The sequence below is a fragment of the Thermobia domestica genome, chromosome 2, assembly GCF_964235325.1.
Source record: "Thermobia domestica chromosome 2, izTheDome1.hap1.1, whole genome shotgun sequence".
Classification (NCBI taxonomy): domain Eukaryota; kingdom Metazoa; phylum Arthropoda; class Insecta; order Zygentoma; family Lepismatidae; genus Thermobia; species Thermobia domestica.
The window spans coordinates 282,138,322-282,164,722 of NC_137455.1; the positions used below are offsets into that span (position 1 = coordinate 282,138,322).

General features: G+C 36.9%; 1 protein-coding gene across 3 annotated transcripts in view; it reads right to left on the reverse strand.

Annotated features, from left to right (window-relative positions):
- The window catches only part of LOC145678532 (uncharacterized), a 537,693-nt gene that overhangs the window by 268,157 nt on the left and 243,135 nt on the right, over positions 1–26,401 (reverse strand). For all 3 annotated transcript variants that reach the window (XM_081748781.1, XM_081748782.1, XM_081748780.1), the window contains one exon: positions 8,549–8,683. In XM_081748781.1, the coding sequence (XP_081604907.1) occupies positions 8,549–8,683 (135 nt within the window). The remainder of the gene's footprint in view (positions 1–8,548; positions 8,684–26,401) is intronic.

Genomic DNA, 26,401 nt, shown 5'->3' on the forward strand with positions numbered 1-26,401 from the left:
ATGTTTGTAATACATTTGTGACATGATTTACAATTTGTGTCTCTTCATGTTCAAAGAGTATCTTCATATCTAAATTTATATTATTATTATTATTATTATTATTATTATTATTATTATTATTATTATTATTATTATTATTATTATTATTATTATTATTATTATTATTACCCTATTTCCTAATGCATTGAACTTATTACATTACGGAAACTGTGTCATTCAAAGTTCGCACTTATGTGTGAAGAAATGTGAAGCATATAATATCAGAATAGTCATATAATAATATTAATATCTCATAATTCTACATCATACATACCACAATTTATATGACCGAATAATCAATATGCAGAATATGCTAATAAATAAAAGCTAAAGGAAAATAACACGCTTGAATTCACAAAAAGAAATATCCAGCAAACAAGCCTCAAGACTGTGGCGTAGCCAAGAAGAGGCTGAACCGCCTCTAACTCCTCTTAGTACAGTAATATCGAAAATTGATTCAGCTTACATGCAGCATATCATCTTTTGATCTATGATGTTCTGACGTTTCTTATATTTAATCACAAAAAACGAATATTCTACAATCTCATTCCTGCAAGCTCTATCTTCAAGCCTTCATACGATTTAAGCAAATTATTTGTATAGTGCAATTTTAATCTTTTTGACCTCTTTCTAGTTAGCATATCCATAAAAATTTACTATCTGTGGGCGAAAATAGAAAGCATTAGCAAATAAAGTGTATATTCTACTTATTTTTTAAAATATTACTGACGTCCTGCTTATCCAAATTGGTTTCGCTCATGACTCCAGTGTGTGTGGTACCTGGATCTGTTCCCGACAGTGTTTCTTCCAGACATGTTATTGGGGGGCACTGCTCTCCGGAGCTCTGAGAGTCTCCCCAGAGAAGACCAAAATAATACGTCTATAATATAATAACAAATAGAACAGTACCGGCAGTGCCCTTCCCCCGGAACATTTTTTCTGAAAGAACGACTGGTTCCCGATGTGAGCTTAGAATTTTTCAGCTTATACTCAATATCATGAGACAATTACAGAGCTACCAAAATTAAGATGTGGAAACTTCGGTTCAGAAAACCATAAATAATGACAAATAGGGGTCGACGTTCATGTATCACCGAGTTGAACATGCTCCACCTTACCAGCAATAGCTCTTCATGGACTGCAGTCCTAGGGCGTTTTATATTTAGTAATTCTTTCTATCTGTTAGCTAATTTCATCAATATTTGAAAGTAAACTGAAAGGAATATCTTCTTTCGTTTCAACGTACTGAAGTAAATTACTAAACTTTGTGTCACAAGAGCCCATTATGAATTCTGGTCAGCCAAATAGTGAACATTTTAGTCGCGGCGCGTGATCAGTGCGTCAGCTTCCAACACTACATATGTAGATGTGTGCGCGTAGCGCTTATTTGACATGGCAATTATTAGCTCCTTGTGATGTTTTATATTAGCCAGTTGGTTCGATCCCAGCTCGCGCCGAATGAGCTTTGTGGTGGATAAACACCATATGCGTGGATTTCTCAGGTTTTCCAGTTTCCTCCCACTTTCTTCATTCCACTATTTTCATTCATTTCCCCTCATCAGCGTCTCCTTTAGTCTAGTCTACATATGCGTGATACGTAAAACTTAAACAGAAAGATTTTTAAAGCAGAAGACGTTTGGGCACGTACAGCCATTTTAGTACGTCACGTATAAGGAATAACGTCTCTCGGCGATCACAGTACCCGAGGAATTGGGGAGGAAGAAAGGAAAGGGAGACCAAGAAAGCGACCTAGGATCATTATGTAAGATACCATCCCGCAATTTGTCTCGTATGAAGGAGAAGAAAACAAGAAAAAATACATTCAGCTTTTAAACTTTTCGACCGAGTGTATCCAACGGGAATGGAACCTGACATCTTTCACACCAGAGGCCAGAGCGTTAGCGACTGCGCTACGTGGGGCCACCATAAGACATTTCAACGAAAAAAATGAAATAAAATCTTTAAGTTTTACGTCCCACGGTTATGCCGGTTAGGCTAAAGGAGACGGTGATGATGAGTAATGAATGAAATGGTGGAATGAAGAAAGTGGGAGGAAACGGGAGAACCCCGAGAAAACCCACGCACACGGTGTTTGTCCACCACAAAGTTCACTTGGCGGGGGCTGGGATCGAACCCGGGACCCCAAGCACCAGAGGTGAACGCTCTACCACTGAGCCACTAGTTTTATTATTACCTTCTTGAAAAATACAAAATGGACTCAACTAGCTGAGTCTAAACATGAAAAGTACTAGACATAAATATAAAAATCACCAATTCTGGGTCTACAACTATAAATGCAGAGAACTAGAAATAAAGAAATGCAAAAGTAAAAAATAATAATAATAATAATAATAATAATAATATGAACAATGATAATAATAATAATAATAATAATAATAATAATAATAATAACAAAAAAAAAAAAAAAAAAAAAAAAAAAAACACGAGAGAGGAACTTTAGTTCATGACAAAAGCACTTCTAAAAACCTACTAAAAGAAATCCTTTCCTGCTGCGGAGAATAACATTTCCGGCGTGTACGTTGAAGAAAATCAAACTAAGTGCGTGCATCCAGTAACGTGATATGCCGCTGGAAATATAGTAAAGTGCTGGCTAGCAGGAAAAGCACTGTCCGATGCTTAGTGGGGGGAAAAAAATGAAAGTCCGGCAGGAGCAGATGATCAATGTGAAACTGTGCACTCGGACGACGAGTGATACGACCCACCATCACCTGCAAGGCGTTCCATATCACTGGCGCTCCCTCACATGTTGTAAACCGATGAGCCAAAGTGTCCTCAGAACGACATATAGTACACAAAGCATCAGGTGCTCGTTGTATAGCATAAAGCCGCGCACGTGTTGGGATAAGTTGATGGACTACTTGAAACCATAACACTTGCATATAGGGAGGTAAGATTGGGTTCCAAATGTTCGCCCAGACTTGCCGCCACTCTATATGTGGAAAGTGTTGTACTACTCGTAACTGAGTCGGCTGAGAGGACAATGTGAAGAGAACAGAATATAATGAGCGAGCATTGTGCTGCTGGGGGACCAAAGGCACCCCGGCATAAATCCAATATCGAATAAAGATCAACACATATTTCGGACACTGATCGGCAAATTGAATAAAAGGGGGATTGACAGGGTGAGCGTACTCCGGCCAAAAACAACTAAACCAATGGTTCGTAATAGAATCGACGGATGAAAGACCCACGTAGGAATCTGCCATGAAGAGAGTTTGACATTTGAGACGGATATGAACTAAACCGAGACCACCGCGGGAACGTGAGAGATAAATGGCAGTTCTGGGGATGCGAAAATAGTAACCCCGCCATATGTGCCAAAGGAACAGAGATTCAAATCTTTTGGCGTAAATCTCAGGGAGGGGAAAGACCCGAGCCCTATACCACAATTTAGATGCCACGTAGATATTGATAAACTGAATGCGATGCCATAAATGAAGTCGACGAAATCGGAGGGTGAAGAACAACCCTCGAATTTGCTGAAGGAGAGGTTGCCAAACTTCGTCATAATGGGGAGTGGGAAGGGACGTGAATGGAATGCCTAAAATAGTTAAGGATGTCACATGCGGTATAGGCTGCGTACCTGGGGTAGGAGAGGGTAACTGAAAGCCGTGAAATTGTAACACTTGAGTTTTCTTTTCATTAAACTGAAGACCAGAGCAACGCGAGAATCGTTTGAGAACCAGAAAGACACCCTGGAGAGCAACTGCGTCAACCCCTGTGATAGTCAAATCATCAGCGAAACAATAGATGTTTTGACAAGTAAAGAGGGTAGGGCCTGGGGGAGACATTAGCGCCAAACGATGGAGAAGAGGGTCTATAACTAAAGAAAACAAAATAGAGCTTAAACTACAGCCCTGACGCAATCCTCGTTTTAAGGGAATGAGGTCAGATAGATGTCCATTAATTTGGAGACGAAACGTGGCGGTGGTGTATAAATTCGAAATTACTTGACAGAAAGCTGTGGGAAAACCCCAAGCGTCGAGGGTTAGACGAAGGAAATTATGATCGACACTATCATAAGCCTTCTCTAGGTCTACTGCTAACGCTCCGGCTGGGACACCGCGAGACTGAAAGTATGCAAAGAGGTCTCGAAGAGTACGAAGGGTGAATTGAATGTTATTCGATTCGTGCAGGGCTGCTTGATACGGACTGATAAGTTTCTGTATGATGGGTCGTAATCGGTCTGTAAGAACTTTAGTAAACAATTTCAAATCAACTGGCAATAAAGAGATAGGGCGGTAATCAGCCACAACCTTCGCCTTGGACGATTTGGGTATAAGTGCGACAACCGCAGTATTAGAATGAAAGGGCACATTAGACAACCAGGAATTAAAAAGTGTCACAAGGGTACCACGAAGAATAGGCCAGTAATGACGGTAAAAAGATACACTCAAGCCATCTATGCCGGGAGAACTACGTCCCTTAGACTTATTGAGAACCGCCAAGATGTCGTCAGCCGTAATTGGGCGCAATAGAGCCTGACAATCTTCTGCAGGCAGCCGCTGGGGAATTGCTGATAGAAACTCAGGAGCAAAAAGAAGATCCGAATGCGATGCGCTCGTGAAGGCTATAAAGTGTTGCGTAAATTCTTGTAAGATCTGTAAAGGGTCGGAAATGGTATCGCCGTTGGCCAATACTAACGATTCAATACATGTAGCTCGTCTCTGTCGAAAAAGGCGATCTACATGATACAAGGAAGACGATTCTTCCGGAAAACAATGATATAGATCGTCTGAAAAATACGCCTGCAACGATACTCGAGTATCGATTTGACGCATTCTACGTTTAATATCGTTAATACAAGCCAGATTAAGTAGGGAAGGCTGTGCAGCCCAGAGGTCACATAGTGCCCTATAATAAAACTCATATAGCTGACGATCGTGCTGTTGGGACAATTTCCCTCTCCATTGAAAGAAACTACGGAATTTGGGTTTACAATAAGTAGTCCACCACGCAACCTCCGTTGGAAAATAACGTTGCATTTTACGCCAGTACTTAAAACGCTCGGTAAACTCTTCAACAGTGTCTTCTCTTAATAGCACTTCGTTGTTGATTTTCCAGAAGGAACGACCCCTTCCCGCCGGAAGAAAAAAAGGCAGCTTAAAATGAACTAATACAGCTGCATGATTTGTGAACGATACAGGCCGTGTATGGACAGCGAGGACAGCCTTACCTAAGCGAGCATCGACGTAAATCCTATCTAAGCGACTGCGTGTCGTAGTACAGGTGAACGTCATTGCATGCTTAGAGTGAGATGCTAGAAGAGCATCATGGAGCTGTAGAACTCTCACCAACTCAACTAAGGCATGACAGGGAGGTGATGGCGTGAGCGAATCACGGGCGTCGATCACCGCATTATAATCGCCGGCAAATAAACAATAAGTAAGACCGGGAGGTAATAACGATGGAATGACACTGGAAAAAAAATCTTCCCTCTCTCGTGTTTTAAGAAAACCACTAGGGGCATATAAACAAATAATACATATACCGTTAATATAGCAACGGATGGCTCTCCCATCCGGAGATAGCATAACCCTATCATAATGTAGACCCTTTCGTACTAACATCGCGACACCAGTGGTTTTTTCGGAATTCACTATAGTATTATAGTCAGAGAGAAAGTCAAATGTATGAAAAGTTACTTCAGTTAAACAATAAACGTCTGCACGATTCCGTTCAATAAATTGTTGTAATAACGCTAAGTTCTGTGCAGAACTAATTCTATTAATATTGAGTGTAATTAAAGTAAAAGCATTGATCTGCGCCATACTTCCACACAAAAACACTAACAGCAATACAAACAAAAACTTACTTGTATCTCCCATAAAAAGACACTGCAGTAGACAAGAAATGTATAACACATAAAAACTGGAAAAAGAAAGCTTCACCGTGCGAAACACACAGCTCAATGCAACTATAAACACTCGTGAACTGAAGGCGCAAAAAAGAAGAAAAAACACACAATGCAGGCACGCTATATCTCGGAATCGGAGGTAGCACGGCTTTTGAGGCTGTGATCACGTGACTTGGACTGTATTGTACCTTGAGAAGCACCAACAACAGCTGTCTGTTCTTTCTTTTTTGTAGTCGATCTAGATACCCTTCGGCGTTTTTGTTGGGAAGCCGGATCAACGGCAATCATCGTAGCACTGGGTGAGATAACGGAATTGCTAAGAGGATCAAGACCCTGCGAGGGGGGGAGGGGGTCACTTGGACACATGGGCACATCTACATTCTTGAGATTCTCCGAATGTATCGTAGAGACCAGAGACGACTCGGAGGGCTGTTGCTCAGACACCAAGATTTTTTTCTCCTCCAAAACTGACGACATGGTTGGCAATGGTAAAGGCGCGACGGAACTCGTTGGTAAAGCAGGAAACTGAGACTCATCGGGAACACTGTTATCCTTTGCAAACCCAGTCTTAGATAAACTTGGTTCGTCACTTACATGAACGGAAGAAGCCGGAAGTGGATTAGATCGCCATACCTTCCCCAATTCAGTCATTACCACTGGCGGCGGGGTCGGTTTCCCCCCCATAGTACTATTTTTCTTCTTCAAATGACAATTAGAGACGGTATGCGACGTGCTCTGGCAAAAAAAACAAGTAATTGGCTGACCTTCATATGAAACATTCACTTTGTAACCTTGGACGATCAATCTAGAGGGAATATGCTTAGTTAGCTCAATATGTATGACCCGCACACCACTGTCAATGCCTGTAGGAAACGGTGCCGCCCAATACTGTCGTTCTACTCGCCTTACCAATCCATAGGCACGAAAATGTTCTTCCAATAATTGTACTGGAGCTTCCAATGGAAAATCATAAACTCTCACCAATTTCACAGGGTCCTCGGCGGGTAAAATCCTTACGGTACTTACGTTTCCGTCCATGTGAGTAAAGTTCACAGTCTCAGGCACTGTCGAGGCAAACTGGTCATAATCTTTGATTGATTTAAACTTAATATAAATACTAAAAGTTTCTTCATGAAGTTGAAGAGCACAAATCTGGTCAAACAGGCGAGGAAACTTCTCCAACAGCCATTGGTACACTTGACTGGAATTAGGTCGAGAACTTCGATAACGCTTATCGAACATGAATTTGTATTGTAATTCTTTCTTATAAGACATGACGCTCAAAGTCTCTAGACACAGAAATTGGAATCACCACAAATATTAAACGTACGAGCCTAAATAGGCAAAACAAGATGCCACTCAGTTCACCACACTACCAATGGGTGACAATCGTATGAAGTATGCTCCCAGCAGGCTTTGCGATCTGAACTGCTCGAAAGCACGAGCACGAATGACCACCGCGGCCCCATTTTCAACGAAAGATAGACACTGATATAGATATTGGATACATATAAACTATATATTCATGTACATTCATGTACGTATGTATGTCAAGTAGTCTTAAAACTAGTAAAATAATAGACAGGAAGTTCTTGTAAACAAAAAGAAACCAAGATACAGCGAACATCTCTGGTGTGTGGGATCTCTCGATTGATTCCAGCTCGTGCCATTAACTTTTTTCGTGGATAAACACTATGTGCACGAGTTTTCCTGAGGTACTTCCATTTCCTCCCACTTTCTTCATTCCACCATTGTATCATTATCATCATCACCGCCTGCCTTAGCGATCATTGCATAATCGTGGGACTTTAGAAAAGAAATTTAATTTTATTTCAAAATGATAAAATTTCTACCAAAGAAAAAGATTGGACAATCCTAAGCAGGACGAGAAGAATATCCTATTTGCTACTTGTGTTCTCATGCTTATCTGGTCAGAATTGAGGATATGAGTTCAGAAGTACTTGTAGCCACGAAAACATATAGAACATAAAATAAAAAAACGCAAAAAATTTAACCAACTCATGGTTATTATACAATCAAAAATGCATGCCAAGAATTATAAGAAATACAATAAAAATATTTTTAAAAGCCATTTGAATAATATGAAAACAGTTGGTACTTTTCAAGAATTTACATTTTACCGGGGAAAAATAAAACTTGAAATTTCATTGGGAAAGAATTTGAAATGCTAACCTCATACGAAATTCTGCAATAATAATAATAATAATAATAATAATAATAATAATAATAATAATAATAATAATAATAATAATAATAATAATAATAATAAATTTTACTTTTCAGAGAGCTATAGTTTAAATATTGATTATTACACTTTTGAAACAAACATAGAAATACTTTGCACAATATATATATATATATATATATATATATATATATATATATATATATATATATATATATATATATATATATATATATATATATATATATATATATATATATATATTAATTAAGAAAGCTCTTAAAATTGAATGTGCAATGATAGATTTAAGTATCTCTGAAATATTACATAGAAGAAAAAATATAACTTCGAAAGCCAAAAATAATATTTTCGTCTCTTTTAGATAATATCACTGAAATTTGAAATGAAGGAGATAAAGTACTTACGTTTCCCACACTTGTCAAGATGATTGGAAACTGGGTATTCATCCGGACAGAAACATTTCTTATACTGCGTATCACATACACCATTCTCCACATCACATTCCTTATCATCTGTACACGGGTCCCCATATTTACGGACTGCAAAATAAAGAAATATCACAAATAAATGATTTTGTAACTTTTACATACGTCTTAGTTCACAACTTATCATATTTTAAAAAAAAAGCTGGAAAAAACTATATGTGCTCAACCATACTAATTTGCAGGTAACTTTGGAAAGAAAAATATAATTTGCAATGACGTACAGGGAATTACGTAAAAGAAAACTGTATTGTAATAGGTAGTAGCAAAGGAGTTATATATATATAAACAACATGTATGATGTGGGTGTATATTTTTTGCTCCTGATTAAACAATCACAAATCTACATTCATTTAACTAAGGATAGATTTGAAAGTGTTTAGTTTATATGAAGGAGGAAACCTGTTAAAACGTTCTCCGATATGTTGTTTTACGAAGACACATGCTCAAAATTGAAAAAATCGAAAAATATCATCTCTCTATTACTTACGGTTCCCTACATATGGTTCCTTAAATCTCCCGAAATCGGAATTCGGCTAATATCTCGGGAACGGTAAGAGTGACTCGAAGAATTCTATCATTTTCTCAGATAGTTTTTGATTCTCTATCGAATGAAGGGCTCAAAATTGAAATATTCGCAAATAACACACATACACACAAACACACACACACAAACACATAGAGAAATCAGTAACTAACTATTTAAGTTCGTTGAAAATCCGACAGCCTCTATTATGAATTGTCTTTAAACAAGCCGTTTTTGAAGACGAAATTTACAAGAATGTAATACTGATTTTTGTGTTCACTTTATAAGACAAACCCCCTAATCTTCAAGTAACTTCTTGAATAATGCATATTCATGTCAGTACCGTGAATGAGAGTACTTCAAGAAACATACTGTATTGAGTCTCGAAACGTACAAAGAATTATGCGGATAGTACGCGTATTGAACTACGATGTGGGAGTCACACTAGATAAAACCACAGACACAATTAGACAGATAGGTTTTGATATTCCCCTACCCAGATGAAGAAATGAAACCCATGTTGTGCCATACGAAAGAATTGGAGATCACTATGGCCAGTACAATGCAAAGTTAAGTTAGTAACAGAGAGAGAGGGGTATGTCATATACATTTTCGTAGTTTTCATTCACTAGTTTCCAATTAGGAAATATAGTTCTCCTCAAACTAACTGAGGAAAATTGCACCTTTTATGCTCCTTTTTTACTTTATTTTTAGCTCTTTCTCCCTTCTTTTCTTTGTTACGAAAACTGTCTTAGAAATCCTAACACTGATAGTAAGTTTATTTAAATATTATTTGATCAAATAAGTTTATTAATAAATACAATATAAAAGTAATAATACTTAAGAAGAGGTATTACCCGTCTACAAGTAAATGTGTATATTTATTTTGAACAGAATATTTGCTATTGTGTTACGTGTGGTATGAATGATCGAAGGGATTGTAGGTATAAAGGTCAGAAGTGAGTGGTTATCTCTATTATCTGCACTGAGAAAAAAATTGTAGGTGGCGTACTTAAAAAGATATGTTACATGCGTAATTCCTGTAGTTTTTGGACTTAACGTACAGCAGACGTATAACTGAAAACGCATGTTTTATAATACTTTCTGTATGTGTTCCATTTATACGTCATTTCCGTAGGAAACAATGTAGGCGGTCAGGATCTCACATACAAATGGACGTATATAACATATAGCTGACGAAGGTAACATAAGTATATGCATGTGCTATACGGGAAACTGTTAGATGTCAGACATCCTGCAACGGTATGATGTAACATCTAAGGGCAGTGCCTATGTAACATACGGATAACGTATGCTCCGTACTGATTTCTATAGTAAGTAAGAGGATACCGTATATTTGTATGCAGAGAACGGATTTTTCTCTGTGTATGCTGGGTGGCCAGATCAGAGAGGAAATAAGTGTTAGTTTATTTGTCAGTTGTGTTGTATTGCTTATGCATAAAATTATATATAAAAAAAATGCTCGAGGCAACTGTTGTGATTTGAAGAGGGAAAAGGAAACGATATGCAAAGTTTTTCTTTGAAATTCTTTAGAGAAGAAAACAATGAAGATTCATATTGACATTAAATATGGCAACGGAAAGAATTGCACCTGCTGTAGTCATAATTGTGAGAACTGAGATCAAAATTGGTAGAGACTGTCAAAATGTAGCGCACAAGATTTTACCCAAGTACACAGCGGCTACGAGAAGTATATTTGTTAGAAAGTTATCATCTTACGTTTTATCATTTACCATAAGATATCTGTCTACTAAATCTGACGTTAGAAGCTCTTCCATTTTCTAGTGCTCCAGGTTGTATGGTTGGAAATGTACTTGAAGAAATATTACGGATACAAGGTGGAATGCTGAGGTATGTCGTCCTAACTTCAGAAGGTGATTTCTCTAAGAAGAAAGAACAAAATAGTCTATGGCAATGTATGCATGACATTGCACTGTTCCGGAGATATACGGAGTGCACGACAAGACACGACACACGTTGCAGGATAGATCTACTTAATTAAAGGTGATGAAAAGGCCATCTATGAACCTGACAGATATGTTGATATGATGGAGACAATTATCAGCATACCGGAGGCATAGTTAACGTAACAAATGCAATGACGAGAATGAGCACCCGAGCAACATTTAATTTATTGAACTTTGGGAATGACACATGCCTCTCAGGAAAAGGCAGAGACATGTGCTGACATTGGCGCAGCGTTGACAAAGAGAGTGTTCAAACTAAGCATGATCTGCACAGAGACAGACAGGAACACGATGCATCATAGAATAACGCCCAAACACATGTTCAGAAACCCCTGTCATTACTTGAATGATACTGCAACTACAAACGATGCGTCTTTTCAAATCGTGATCATCCATGATAAGCGACGAATAAACAATAGATTTGAGATGGTTCTAAACGTAAAATTCAATCATGTTTCCTCCAGATAGACGTCCTGCCATCTAGTAAGCATACTCTCAAACCCTGGGCTAGCATAAATGATTCATTCTTTGTTTCCTATTTTCAAAACTACTACTACATGAAAGATATATGAAAAGAACCACAAACTCACGAAGTTTATACACCCTCTACAAATGTTCAATATGTACCCCTTTGGTAACACGACACATATCCAGACGATATTCGAACTCATTCCATACATTTTGTAGCATAGTCTTGTCAATTATCTGCACTGCAGAGTTGATGTATTCTTTGAGCTCGACTAAGGATTGTGGTAGTGGGGGTACGTAAACAAGATCTTTAAGGTACCCCCCACAAGAAGAAGTCACAGAGAGTTAAATCAGGAGACCTGGGAGGTCAAGTGCTTTTTCCTTTATACAAGCAACCAGTGTTGTTGAATTTCCGATATCACCACAAAATGCTTTGTTTACATGGCGGTTCTTTTCCATATTCTCTTCTGAAAGAGCGTTGCATAACTATAACAGACGAACATTTGGCATATTCAAACAAACAAAAACTTTTTCCCCTGCCTTTCCTCAATTTTGGACGGGTTCCAATCTCGTACTGTCACACTGCACACTGTCACACCTAATCGGAAAGATAATGGACTCGTGCTGCCACACAGTACTATAAACTTGGTGAGTTTGCGGTTCTTTCATATGTGTATGTGTAATACTTTCGAAAATATAGCCTTTTCAAAATGAATGAATCATTTATGCTAACTCCATATTAATAAAGTTCATTCAGTTGCCTTTTCTTAGAGGAATCCCTCACTGAAGGTTGGACATACCTGAGATTACCACCCTGCACTATATTAAATAATTGAAATCAATGAGACAAGTTCCTGAGATTTTGGGAAATACTACATGTCAATGGAATAAGCATCATATTTGAACGATAGAGAATTCCTTGTGTATGTAATCGAAATGAGAAAATTAAAATTTGTATACTCAGATGATTTCTGTTATAAGCTTTCGTTTCTGTTTTGTTCTCTACATTCCGGCATAAAATGCTTTCATATATTAATGAAATGGAATTCACAACACACGTAATCTACTTCCTTTGTGTACGCACTCCAGTTCCCGAACGATCAGACCCTGAGTGATCAATTATGTAACACGGATATGTACTTCACACAAGCGAGAGCGGTTGCTCCCTTTGATCAACCATCCAGAATAGATGGTTTATTCAAGTGAAAACGAACTGAATGGGTAACATGGATGTAAAAAAATATCTACATGAGGCTCTTTTGTCAGACATTAAAAAAATAATTACCCTATGTGAAAGGTTTCGTATTCTTGTTAATAGAAATTGTACATCACTGTTGATATTTTAATTATCTATTATATGCGTAATTCGTTGGGATTTTTCAAATCAGTGATGGACAATTTATAACGTACTCCGGGCCATGATAAAATAAGAAATATACTTGGCAATCATTCTCTTTTCCTCCTTCTAGGCAATGGTTCGCTGAGGTCACACATTTTCTAAATCTTTGCTCCAATCTGTGTATCTTGCTTCTTGTTTCGCCTGTTTAAGCCAATTGGACTCTAAGCTACGAACATTTGAAAGTAACTAAATAAAACATTCATTTTTTTCTGGAAGTTAACGCGGTAGCAATGACCTTACTTTGCAGAGTGGCTTGGTAACCAAAAAGTTAAAGAAAATATGTTCAGAGTTGAAAGTCAAGTCTCGGTTCATGTATGTTTTGATATCTAGCTACACTTTTCCTACTACGCATCTAGTTAAAGTAAGGAAAAAAGTCGTACATCTTTTTATTTATTTTTATTGGTCATTACTTCATTAGATCATTAAGTTAAAAACATATTTTCTTCTTTTTTCTCGCTTTTTGTTTCTAGGATCGCAGGGCTCATTGGACGAACGTCCTACTCTTTTGATAGAGACTGCTTGGATCCGAGATTATTGGAGTTCATGGTAGATAATATATCCAGTTCACCCATTCCGCTTATTTGTAATAGATGAGTCGTGGTAGGCAGCACCACCACATCGCCTCATGCTTTCTGCAACATCTTTGGATAGTTCCCCGCCTTTCCCGGCAGGTGGCAGCACAGGAACCGCTCAAGGGGCTATATACACTCATGCTCAAAAATTAAGGATAATTGCAGATTGTGGTACTACACAACATGGCACTACACAAAGCTGGCGCTAATAGCATAGGCACATAGTGAACACAACATACGAAGAAACGGAACATATCAGTACCATGGTATTGGCGATATCCACGGTATCCACGGTATTGGTGATAAGTTGAGAAACACATGTGCTACACAACGCCACTGTTTTCTGCGCATGTACCCCGACATCAATATGGGATATGATCACCATGCACACGTACACAGGCCGCACTACGGGTTGCCATACTTTGCATCAGGTGGTCGAGCAGCTGCTAGGGTATAGCTCCCATTCTTGCACCAGTGCCTGTCGGAGTTCCTGAAGTGCCCTAGGGGTTTGAAGACGTGCAGCGATACGTCAACCGAGAGCATCCCAGACATGCTCGATGGGGTTTAGGTCTGGAGAACAAGCAGGCCACTCCATTCGCCTGATATCTTCTGTTTCACGGTACTCCTCCACGATGGTAGCTCGGTGGGGCCGTGCGTTATCATCCATCAGGAGGAAGGTGGGACCCACTGCACCCCTGAAAAGGCGAACATACTGATGCAAAATGACGTCCCGATACACCGGACCTGTTACAGTTCCTCTGTCAAAGACATGCAGGGGTGTACGTGAACCAATCATAATCCCACCCTACACCATCAAACCACTACCTCCATGCAGGTCCCTTTCAAGGACATTAGGGGGTTGGTATCTGGTTCCTGGTTCACGCCAGATGATAACCCGGCGAGAATCACCGTTCAGACTATACCTGGACTCGTCCGTGAACATAACCTAGGACCACTGTTCCATTGACTATGTACTGTGTTCTTGACACTAGGCTTTACGGGCTCTCCTGTGAACAGGGGTCAGTGGAATGCACCTTGCAGGTCTCCGGGCGAATAAACCATGTCTGTTCAGTCGTCTGTAGACTATGTGTCGGGAGGCAACTGTTCCAATGGCTGTGGCAAGGTCCCGAGCAAGGCTACCTGCTGCACTCCGTGGCCGTCTGCGGGCACTGATGGTGAGATATCGGTCTTCTTGTGGTGTTGTACACTGTGGACGTCCCGTACTGTAGCGCCTGGACACGTTTCCTGTCTGCTGGAATCGTTGCCATAATCTTGAGATCACACTTTGTGGTACACGGAGAGCCCGTGCTACGACCTGCTGTATATGACCAGCCTCCAGTCGCCCTATTATTCTACCCCTCATAACGTAATCAATATGTTCTTTGAGCCATTTTCAACACACAGTCACCATTAGCACGTCTGATAACATCTGCACCGTATTCTGCACCGTACATCTGCACTTACATGCTGCACCGTATTCTGACATGCACCAACACATCTCTGCGTATTTGGATTGCTGCCACCGCCACCGTGCGACGACCGAATGGTCAAATGCACCGCATGATCATACCCCGGGGTGATTTCCAACCGAAAACCGCCCACCAGAGCGTTGTTTCACCATGTATCCGCATTATCCTTAATTTATGAGCACGAGTGTAGATTCAAGACAAGGAGAAAACCTTCTTCTTCACGTTGGAGCCACGAGGACAGCAGCAACAGCGTCAACAGCAGCAGAGGCAGATATCCGCACCGGAGGCCAGGCTAGAAGTATTTGAAGCATCGCACGGAAGAAAGTGAAACAACGAGTGCGCCAAGAACACTAGATTCAGTATTTAATGAAAACTATATGTGTGAAGTGCAACGGGCGGCTGGATCTCACGATAAGTCTTCAACCTTCCTATTCGTACCTGTAAAGTCTGTATCCGACATCTGTATATAATTTTGTAAAATATATATGAAACATCTAAAAATCTGGATTATCATTTCAAAAAAATTAAAAACCACCTCATCACTCCACGCGCAACCAAGGTAAAATGCACCCTCACATTTGCTACAGAGCAAATGCGACGGTGACAATCAAGTACAGTAGTTTCGTCACTTCCACTGTTAACCTAAGTCCTCGGTTCCAAAAGATGCATTTTTGCTTGTAAAGAAAACCTATGCTAGGCAAACAAAGCATAGCCAAGTATTTCCTTCTAAATACGTTTCCTTACCGTTCGTATCTTTAATCTATTTGTTCTATAATGCTATTCTTTTCAGAAATTGAAACAAAACGTAGAGTTATCTTTTTCATTATAATAAAAATCGTTCAACACAGAACATTACAAATGTAAGTTCTAGGCGTAACTGATACCTTTAGAACCCACCGGAAACAAATCATTCCGGAAAGACTGGCGGAAATACATCATGCTTAACTCATTCAGTAGTATCCATCTTTTATTTAGCCGACAGGGTATAAAACTACAGATATTCTTTAATGTTCCCTCCCACCCACCCTCCCTTTCTCTCTCTCTCCTTGTTTGTGTTTGCAATAGAGATCTGCACGGGCTCGGACCTACAAAGAACTTCGGGCCTGGACTGAAAAGTTTTAAATATACAACCATATTTCTCGGGTCTTTTCGGGTCTAACTTTGTAAATATACTGTACAACGACATTTATCGGATCGTTCTTTTTGTACACTTTAAAGCACATCTAAATTTGTAACTTGAGACATCCACACTAAAAATCTTGTTATTATTGGTGCAATTGAGAGTAAAGCTAACTGTGTAGTGGAAAGAAGAACTAAAAGCAACAGAAATAAACATGCTTAGCTTATCTACTAGTGAAAGTTTGAGCAGCCAGACTGTAGATTTTATTCTTTTTCTTCACAGCAATCGACAATGACTGCTTTGAGAACTATCTGAGTGAGTTCTGTAGACGCCCATTTGCATAAGAATTTGTACACATTGATTCAGTTTTAAACATTTGGAGTATTCATGTTTCCATTTCATGATAATGTATATAAAGGAAATGAAATTAAATATTTAGTTTAACGTCCCACGATAATGTACCAAGGCTAAGTGAGATGGAATTTATATGAATGACCATTTTCTTTAGACAATTCATATAGTTAGTAAGTGTAAACGATAATCTTTATTTCGTTATTCTCTCTGAATCATGTAAGCTTTAAAACTGCAAAATTAAACCTGTAATTGTTGCAAATAAAAATTTTCGGGCTTATTTGATTATTACAAATTAAAACATATTTTGGACTTGGATCGGGCCACATGTTATAAATCTACGAGTCGGGCCCGGGCTAAAAATTCCGACCCGTGCAGACCTCTAATTTGCAACATACATTCAATTTATTTTTCCTGTGAAGGTTTATTTACTTAAACCAATTATTTTGCTCTGTATTCTTATTCTTCCAGTTAACTCACAGGAAAATTCTGTAGAAGACATATCAATGCGAAAAGTCCCAGTTCAACATACCTAGGTATATCAGTAAGGTGTCAATCTTCCAAGTAGGCAGGCCGGGTTCAATTCTAGATGTAGGTGGGAAATGTTATCGTTCACCCACCGTTCCAATGTACCTGTGAGGTTCATCCAATCTCTTTAAAATTGGTACCCAAGGCAATAAAAAGAGAAAAAAGAGACTATAGCTTATCACCTCCATTAGTGACATAGTAAAGGAAGTTGGCCTACATAGATGGTCCTAAAATCATTCTATATATATAAGGACATAAAAATCGAAACGTTCTATATACAAAAGTGAACATAAGAAATTTTAACAAGTGTAAGTTTGGAAGCCAAAAGAGTAGAAAGATGACGTCGACGATAGAAAAAAAAAACTTCAAAATGGATGGATGTGCCTACTAATAGCTACTAATAGCGCTATAATGGAAATCGTTTCAGTTACGTCAATTGATACCAAAATATTTTATGAACAGACTGAATATAAAACAAGTCACGAAAGAAGACAGGTTACCAGATTTTTTAAAAAACACATATATTTAAGAGTGATTTACGCAGAGCACATAATGATGAATACATAAGCTGCTATTATATTAAATGAAAAAACTAGCATCTTTTGCTTTTTGATATCTAATATCTGTGACAAATTGCACACTGTAGTTTTAATTTCTTGGGTTTTCTCAAATTATCGAATGATGCTTCATTTTATTACTTCATCAATCATTTTATGATTGAATGAATTATTATATCCTTCTTTGAAATACAGAACATGATATGCACATTAGCCTGAAAATTACATTTAAGCGTTCGTTTTTTATTTTTATTTATTTATTTATTTATTTATTTATTTATTTTTGTCTGTAGTTGCAAGTATTCTGTACTGTGATTCTTCTAGACAACATAAAGGAAAATAACTACTTTATTATTAAAGATGTGTTTCATTTATAAACCTATAGGCCCATATCTAGGATTGAAATCTCAAATTTTCACCACCTCTGGTCTGAGACGTCCTTGGTTCGATCCAGATCATTGACTGGTAGCAGCATCGTGAATGTGAGTTTTCTTGCGGTTCTCCTCTTTTTTTATCATATTCTCATTCCACAAAATATTTCAAAATCGTTCTATTTCATTAATCATATCTTTATAACCTTAAAGTAGTGGCGGATCTAGCCCGAAGTCTGAGGGACCTAGCCCCCTAGTTTCTTAAGTGACAAAAATAATTTAAGGTTGGTGTAAAGGGACAAGTTTTGCCGATAGATGTCACTACAGTCTTCGTATCTCTCTCATGTATTTTTTACCTTTCACAAAAACTCACGATTTCTCTTATAAATTTCAACTTACAGACTTCAAACTTTTAGAGAAGTAACCTATCGAAGGCAACAGTCCGTGCCGATTTTTTATTTGTAATTTTCTTCGTTGTTGAAATAGCTTGATTGTTGAGATGGATATCCTAGCCTTTAACAATGGAACTGTTTCAACAATGAAGAAAATTATAAATAAAAAATCGGCACGGATTGTTGCCTTCGATATGTTATGAAGTTTCTCCTCTAAAAATTTGAAGTCTATAGGTTGAAATCTGTAAGAGAAATTGTATATTTTCGTGAAAGGTAAAAAAATACACCAGAGAGATACGAAGACCGTAGTGACATCTATTGGCAAAACTTGTCCCTTTACACCAACCTTAAGCTACTATTTATATGTTTTAAAATTTTTATAGCAAACTCATGATATACCCATTATGGCCTGGGATCTGGCCGCCACCCCCAGTTTTTACATTCTAGATCCGTCACTGGAAGGACATAATCGTGAAAAGTTAAACTAGAAATTTCATTTCATTTCAAATCTTTGCTCTAAGTAATCTCCCACTATCATCTACAGATCGAAGAAAAAAAATATTCATAAAATAGTAAATCAGGCTGTGAAGTTTTTAAACACCCATCGTTTAAAAAAAAGAAGCATGGCTTACAATAGGAAAATTATTCAGGAAAAAGGAATGTTTCAAACAGAAATTTCAAATTAGTTTCTCGCACCTAAACAAAAGACGACAGTCTGCGTTTTGTGTACGGGAATCTACCATGATGGGTCTTGACTTCTGTTACTTTCAGGATTAGTGGTAATACAATGCATTTCAAGAAGAAATAAAATGAAATAGGGTAACAGTCTCACGAAGTAAACTGAAACTCCAAAGACCAGCATGATAAATGCGATTGAAAATGCAAATGAATAATTCAACATTTTGTCCTGATAACGGGCTTTTCGCCTTCCGCTTTGATACACAAGAAACGGTGTGGCGCGGTTACAATAAACTGAGATAAGAGCATTTCTCGAGAACTGGTTTCTCCTTCTCTCTTCTTTTATGACGTCAAACTGATCACGTGAGACAAATGAACAGCGGGAGAATGATGAGATCTTGCAAGTGTGTACTTGACAACTACGCCGTACGCAAGGCAGAGAAATATCAGCAACAACAACAACGGCAAAATAACAAGTTCTCAACTAGAGTACCTTCCGCAGCAAAGCCTGGAGACAATGTTGCTTTTATGGTATATTCAATGTCGTTGATAGCTTACCTCAACAGACATAAGAGGTGGATTTTATTTGCTGGTTTGTTTTGTTTGTTTCTCAAATTTTGCTTTTCAACAAGTTGAAGTGCTGAGCAAACGACTCTTGTTACAGCAGAGTGATCCGAGAAACAACACACTTTTTTCCCTTTTCTTTTAATGTTGACTTCCTTTTGACGTTCAAGTCAAGTTGTACTTTACGTAAACGTGTGTTATATTCTTCAGTTGTCATGTTATGTTGATTTAATATCAGTAAATCAATACGGTAATCATTCCCCAAGGTTCTAAGAAATAAATTTTCTCAAGTTAATTTATTTTGTGAGTTCTTAAACGAACATGAAATTGGATTATTTATCTTTAGATAAAACATTTTACAACTAAACTCAGTAGTGCTAGTATCAATCCTTTCTCCTACTGTGAAGTGACCAGGACACACTCAGCTGCTAATGAATATAGACAACTTCATAAATACGTATTTGTCTCAAGTGTTTCCAACTTTGATGAGTTGATTGTAAGTTTAACATAACGTTTAGCAGCGAGGCTATATCTCTCCAACTTTGAATTTCCTCCTTAATTGAGGGAAAATTTGACTCACTTAGGAGAACAAATTTTATGGGAAATTTCTGACGGGTGACTGTATTTTCTTCTACTATATCAAATACCTTTACATCCTAGAGCAGCCTTTCCCAACATTTTCCATACTGCGGCTCCTTTTAGAGTCAACAATACATGTGAAGGACCTCTTGCAATATACAAGGTTAGTATTTATATTTCTTTCCCATATTAGTATTACACACGATTAATATTTATATTTCTTCCCCATATATATATATATATATATATATATATATATATATATATATATATATATGTGTGTGTGTGTGTGTGTGTGTGTGTGGTGTGCTTTTGTTTTTCTTCACAGTGGTATAATCATGTTAGAGTGGCATTATGCCTACTTCATAATCGAATGGTCCTTAGTTTCAAACCGGAGTCCGGACACCTTGACTAAGATCTTGCAAATATATAAATAAATAAATCCAATAAGTAAACAAAACGTTTGGATCACAGAAGATAGCTTAGTCAAGGGATTTTGACAAACGAAAGAATGCCGAGCAAGAATTTCTCATTCCCTCTTTCCTTTTCGACTCATCTATTGTCTCAAAGAAGATTTCGTTTGAAGATATTTTACAAACACGTACGTCAGAGTCTACACGCTTTTACGCTCTGTTAGAAAAAAAAAAGCCGTTGGAATATAGGTAACTTCTTGTAGATCGAATATCATTTCTCACACAAATTGATTTATCATTACTAATTGGATCATTTAACTTACAGTGGTATACTTCTCACCATTGTGTGTACCTTTCTCAAATTGGCTTGCGGACCCCTTGAGAACGTCTCACAGATCCTTGGGGATCCGCGGCCCCTAGGTTGAGAAAGATTGCCCTACAGCATGACTGGGGAAATTAAATTTTGTTGATAGTTGCCTTCAGGAGTTTCTGGAACCACATCTGCATAAATACCTTCTTTACGAACATCTTAACACTGTCGCTTGACCGAAGCTAAAGTATAGTCATAAACATGCTATATTTTTGTTCCACTTTGAGTTAAAGCACACCATTTCTTAATTTTTAGAGGTATGCAAATGTGTGAAACGGTTTAATCCTCATATACGTATATCTGGCAAGTTCTAAAAACACGAAATAATATTGATTGCTCTCGACTCATATGGTAAATTTTGAGGTAGCTGAAATAATCAGTCAGTAACTGAAAGAACTGTTCTATATATTACACGAAGAAAACCATTGATTGTACCTAGATACATTCATGAACAAAAGTTCATTGCCGGATTATAAAGTCGGGATAATTTGAAAATCAGGAACTCCCGTCAAAGTTCTACATGCAAATAATATTAGTTTCTATAAAAATGGAATTGACTTTTAGATTTTCTATTCGAAATTTACACAGTAAAACTATTTAGTGTAAAAGAAACGAACATTTGTAGATAGGTATTAACTTTATTAAGAAAAATGTTAGCCATACTATTTTGAAAATCTTTGAACTCATATTGGTAGGATTTGTTGCAAGGGCCGATTTTCTATATCTTTTAAATTTTTCTTGCAAGCCTCTTAAAAAGTATTTCTTAAAATATTTCTTCTGCGTTTCTAAGTAGGAAGCCTTGAAGAGAGTACTTTTAATTGCAAAATCAAAAGATTGAAGTTCAGCCAACAACACATTTCTTTACATAAACTTAATTGGGTTAAAAGTACTGCATTGTTCGAATCAGGTATTTAATTGAAAAAGTATTACAGTTTTTATCCATTCAATTAAGAAAATAAAGATGAGAAATCCTGGTCTAATAAAAGACTATATTTTGATTTTCGTGACAAATCTAAGAATAATACAGGGTGTCCAATATACAATACAACTCGGAGTTTGGGATAGTAGAACTTTTGAACCTGAAGTGATACACAAATAATGGTTATACCAAAACGAAGCCTTGTTCATGCATATATTTTTAAAATAGAAAGCAATGATTGAAATACATAGTACATTAGGAACCACGGAGTGTTGCCAGATGTAATCAAAGGTGTAAATAAATTTGTTTTTGCAAAACATGTAAATTGATTCATAACTCATACGTACGGATGTTCTGTCGTTAATTTTCAGTTTTTTTAATTGGACATTTTTGAGGAGAAATTGATATTTAAATTAGTTATTCAGTCAATGAATCAATTATTCTAAATTTTAGGGATTGTATTCTAATTTACACGTATTTTAGGATACGAATATGATATTTGGAGACACAGTATTATGAGGCACTTTCATATACATATAATTTCCAAACTTTGAGATTCTCAACTATAGTGTAATTCAAAATTCATCTGAATTTTATTTTTCTGTTTTCTGGACTATGTAACAAGACCACAAGGGAAGGTCTCGAGGACTACAGTTTGAGAAACATTGCTCTACTGTATTGACACAAGGAACAGAAAGATAGAAAGAAAGCAAACGTTTTCGACCGTGTAAGAGCCGAATTCTAAACGTACAACACGCAGGGAAGTCTCTTGAGATACGCATTTTGATGTTATCATTTGACGGTGGCGTGAGGTTCGCTGAGTGATCTCTCTTGAGGGTTGGTCTGTGGAATGGGAAGGGAGTCACCGCTCGAGGATAATGAGAAGGTCATTAGGGCAAATGGCAAAATGGCATTTCGACGTATTAACACGATTCTCATGTTGCGGCTGACATGCTTTTTCTTTTCGTTTCCATAGTGTATACTCGTATGCAGGGTGGGGTTCCATTCAGGGGAGAATTTTATTTCATTGTCTGTCCTTAGCGAGTTGCAAAATGAGCGTTGTAAATGATACAGTTTTCAAATAAATACTCCCATCCCATGCTAGTTTTTCTGTCTCGTTTCAATAGAGATTTGTTTGTTTGCATATTTATGAGTCTATTCAAACTTTCTGAATGCATTTTCAACAATGAAACAACGCGTGCTATATTCTAAAACATGAAACAATTGGCATGTTGTGAGTTTGCTTGAATTATTTTTCTTTATTTGAACGCAACCATACTTTCTCAAAAATATGCTTTTTTAATTCATTTATAAAAATAACGCCACAATCAATGTTTTTATACCATAGATTAAGTTTCAAAAAAAATTATAATGTTTTGGTAATTTTAATTAATCTAGATCCTAATTAGAGTTAACATAATTCATTTCTCTAAAACCGGAACTCTTTTCTTAAAACCTTAGGAGTGAGGCTAACAAATTATTATTATTATTATTATTATTATTATTCATGTAATAAAAGTACAAATGAAAATGAAATGAAACCTTTCAGTTTAACGTCCCACGATTATGCCCGTTAGGATAAAGGAGATGGATGATTGAGGCAAGTGAATGATCATGCAAGAATTGCTGGAATGAGCATGTGAGAGGAAACGAGAGTACCCTGAGAAAACCCACGGACATGATGCTGTCTACCCCAAACTTACTTGGCCGCGGATCAAACCAGGGGCCCAATGCACCAGATAAAAGCTCTCTAACATTGAGTCACTGTGCCCTCTTAACTGAAAGTACAACTACAAGTAATTTTGGCGCTAATGATCTTAGGATTTCACTGCAAGTGGAGGAATGTGCTGTAATTACCGATGTATAAGACGTATTCCATTTTTTGTATATATTTTCGCGACAAGAATGTATTTACTACATCCGGAGTACCCATAGAGGAATTTGAGGGCGCAAGTTGCGCCCATGAGATTTTTGGAGGGTCACTTTTTCTTTAAAAGAACGGCATAAACCAACTTTAATTATACCATAATGATGTTTTTAAGAACGGAAGAAGTTTCTAAAATCAAAAAATAAGTCTATAAAACAATTTATCTTGGTTTTGTCACAACCAACTGCTGTCTCCGCTATCAGAGGTATCATGTTGGGACCCAAAGGGGGACAACTGCTCCGCTGAGTTAAGGATTTATATAAATTTAAATCTAGGCGATAATAATATACCAATGAAAAACGTGAAACTTCAGTTACATTCGGGGTCTTACTTCCAAACATCTGATTTGAAGCTGTTTTCGGTGGAAGGAAGAGTAAATTTGCGGGGGAGGGATTGCACCCAAGCACTTAATGGTATCTTTGCACTGGATATTATATTACAAAATATAAAATGAAATTTTAGCACAAAGAACAATATTACTTGGAAAGGTGTAATAGCATTTCCAAGGAGGCATTTACTAAATCACTCAACTGTGTGTAACTAGAATGTTGTTACACATCACAAAGAAGCAAGAAAGACATCAAACAGCAAAATATCGAGAATAAAAATGTGGAAATTAAAATAGCCAAAAAATCTGAATCAGTGTATAACACGAACCTCATTTTTGAGCTTCTTTTGCAAAAGATTTAAGATATACACAAATACTACGGTACACAAATCAAAGACTACGACTGTTTATCATTAACATACAGATGTTAAAGAGAGATACAAACGGTATATGGTTCAATTTACTTACACGTTTTTATTAGTTATGGAAGATGTTAGTACATCTAGCATTAAGGATTATTCTTTTACGCAGAAACGAATAAAATGCGCTAAATTGAATTTAATTCCGTACATAAAGTTCCAAGGGTTTCATACCTAGTCCTGAGTCAATTTAAAGATTCTTTACAACGTTTCGTTTGAAAGGATATAAAAAAATAATTTAGTGCGGGCACTGTCCACTGTAGCTCCTCACTCTGTCTACGGATCTGTATATGGCGCTATACAGTACGTAATTACTTGCCAAGCATGATACTTGTACAAGTAATTTGAGGTAATTACAACTAGGGCAATGAAAACTTGAAATGTGGAGGGAAAATAAAAGCATAGATTGAAATGACGAAAGAAGCCGTTAGGTAAAGGAAACGTGAATTATGAGGGCCAGTGAACAAAGAGAAGCGATGAAAAAGAATCATCCAATTTTCCATGTTTAGCATTGTATTGTATGGATCAGAAACGCATATAGTATGACAAATGAGGAATGGAATACTACTGCTGGAAGCGGAGATGAGTAATACCACTCATACACGCCTTGGTATAGACCTATTTTCTGTTGAAATTCGAGTTTTATGGGCTAGGCAATTAACAGATAATAATCGATTTCAGGCAACGTTGAAAATAAGTGTTGTTGTTGTCGAGGTTAATTCCATGTCAAAAACAAAGAAGGAAGAAAGTCGCCTGCCTCGTCATCAGACTTAGCAGCTAAAGAGAAAATGAAATAAAGACCAGAATTTATTTAAATATTGTTTAAGCATAAATTAATAAACTATAGTCCTATAAGAAAAGACATAACTGTTTCTGTAATTTTTCTGTTTCAAAAGTGCAATAGATAAGTTTTTTTTTTATCTTGTACGTACGATCTTAAAGATTTCTTACATGTATGTGCATTTTTGAATTACTTTCCAAGTCTACACAACGTTCTTCCTTTATGTTAAGAAACTCCCACTGATCCTGTGTGTGATTTCAAGTTACCAGAGTTTCATTGTGTATATTCCTTGTTCATGACTTCATGCATTCGAAACATGATTGGGGAGAATAATAAAAGAGTCTGATGAAAGAATTAGAGAATGGTGAGAAGAAAGAATTACGATTCACAAATGGAATGATGCTTAAATAATCAATTTACGTCAAAAATCAAGAGCTTAGTGATAACTTGTAGTGCATTCAAAACTTGCCAGGATAGAAGAATATTTATGATAATGGTTTATAGCTTTAGCATTGTCTCTTGGTTGTTTTAGTGTTTATTTTATATGTAATAAGTTTTATTTTCATTTTTCATGTTTTATTTTCTGTATTGTTCTGTATGTCGGTAACTCTTTAACATGCCTAACTGTATATCATTTTTATTCTTGTCATTAAAAAAATGAGTTCCGACTGTAAAAGAAAAGTGTAAATGGTTGAGTGGAAGAAAAGGTTATGCCTTAATTCCGCCATTTTAAATAATAAATAAATAAATAAATAAATAAATAAATATACTTTCACACTTCAATCTGCAAAGAAAAACCAAGTTGAAGAAGTATTCCTGATCTCTGAATAACAATAATTAGTTTTTGGATTTCTATGAAATAATATTTCTTTCGAGTTGCTTTTAATTCTAAGTTTACATTCGTGTCTTACTTTCTTGAACTCAATTATACTGTTTCCATTGGTAAGGGAATATTTCTACTTTACGTTTCCTTGAAATACTGTTGTAATCAAACATTTTCTATAAAGGCATATTTTTTGTTAAAATATTTAGAGTATTTTGAAATTTCATCATACA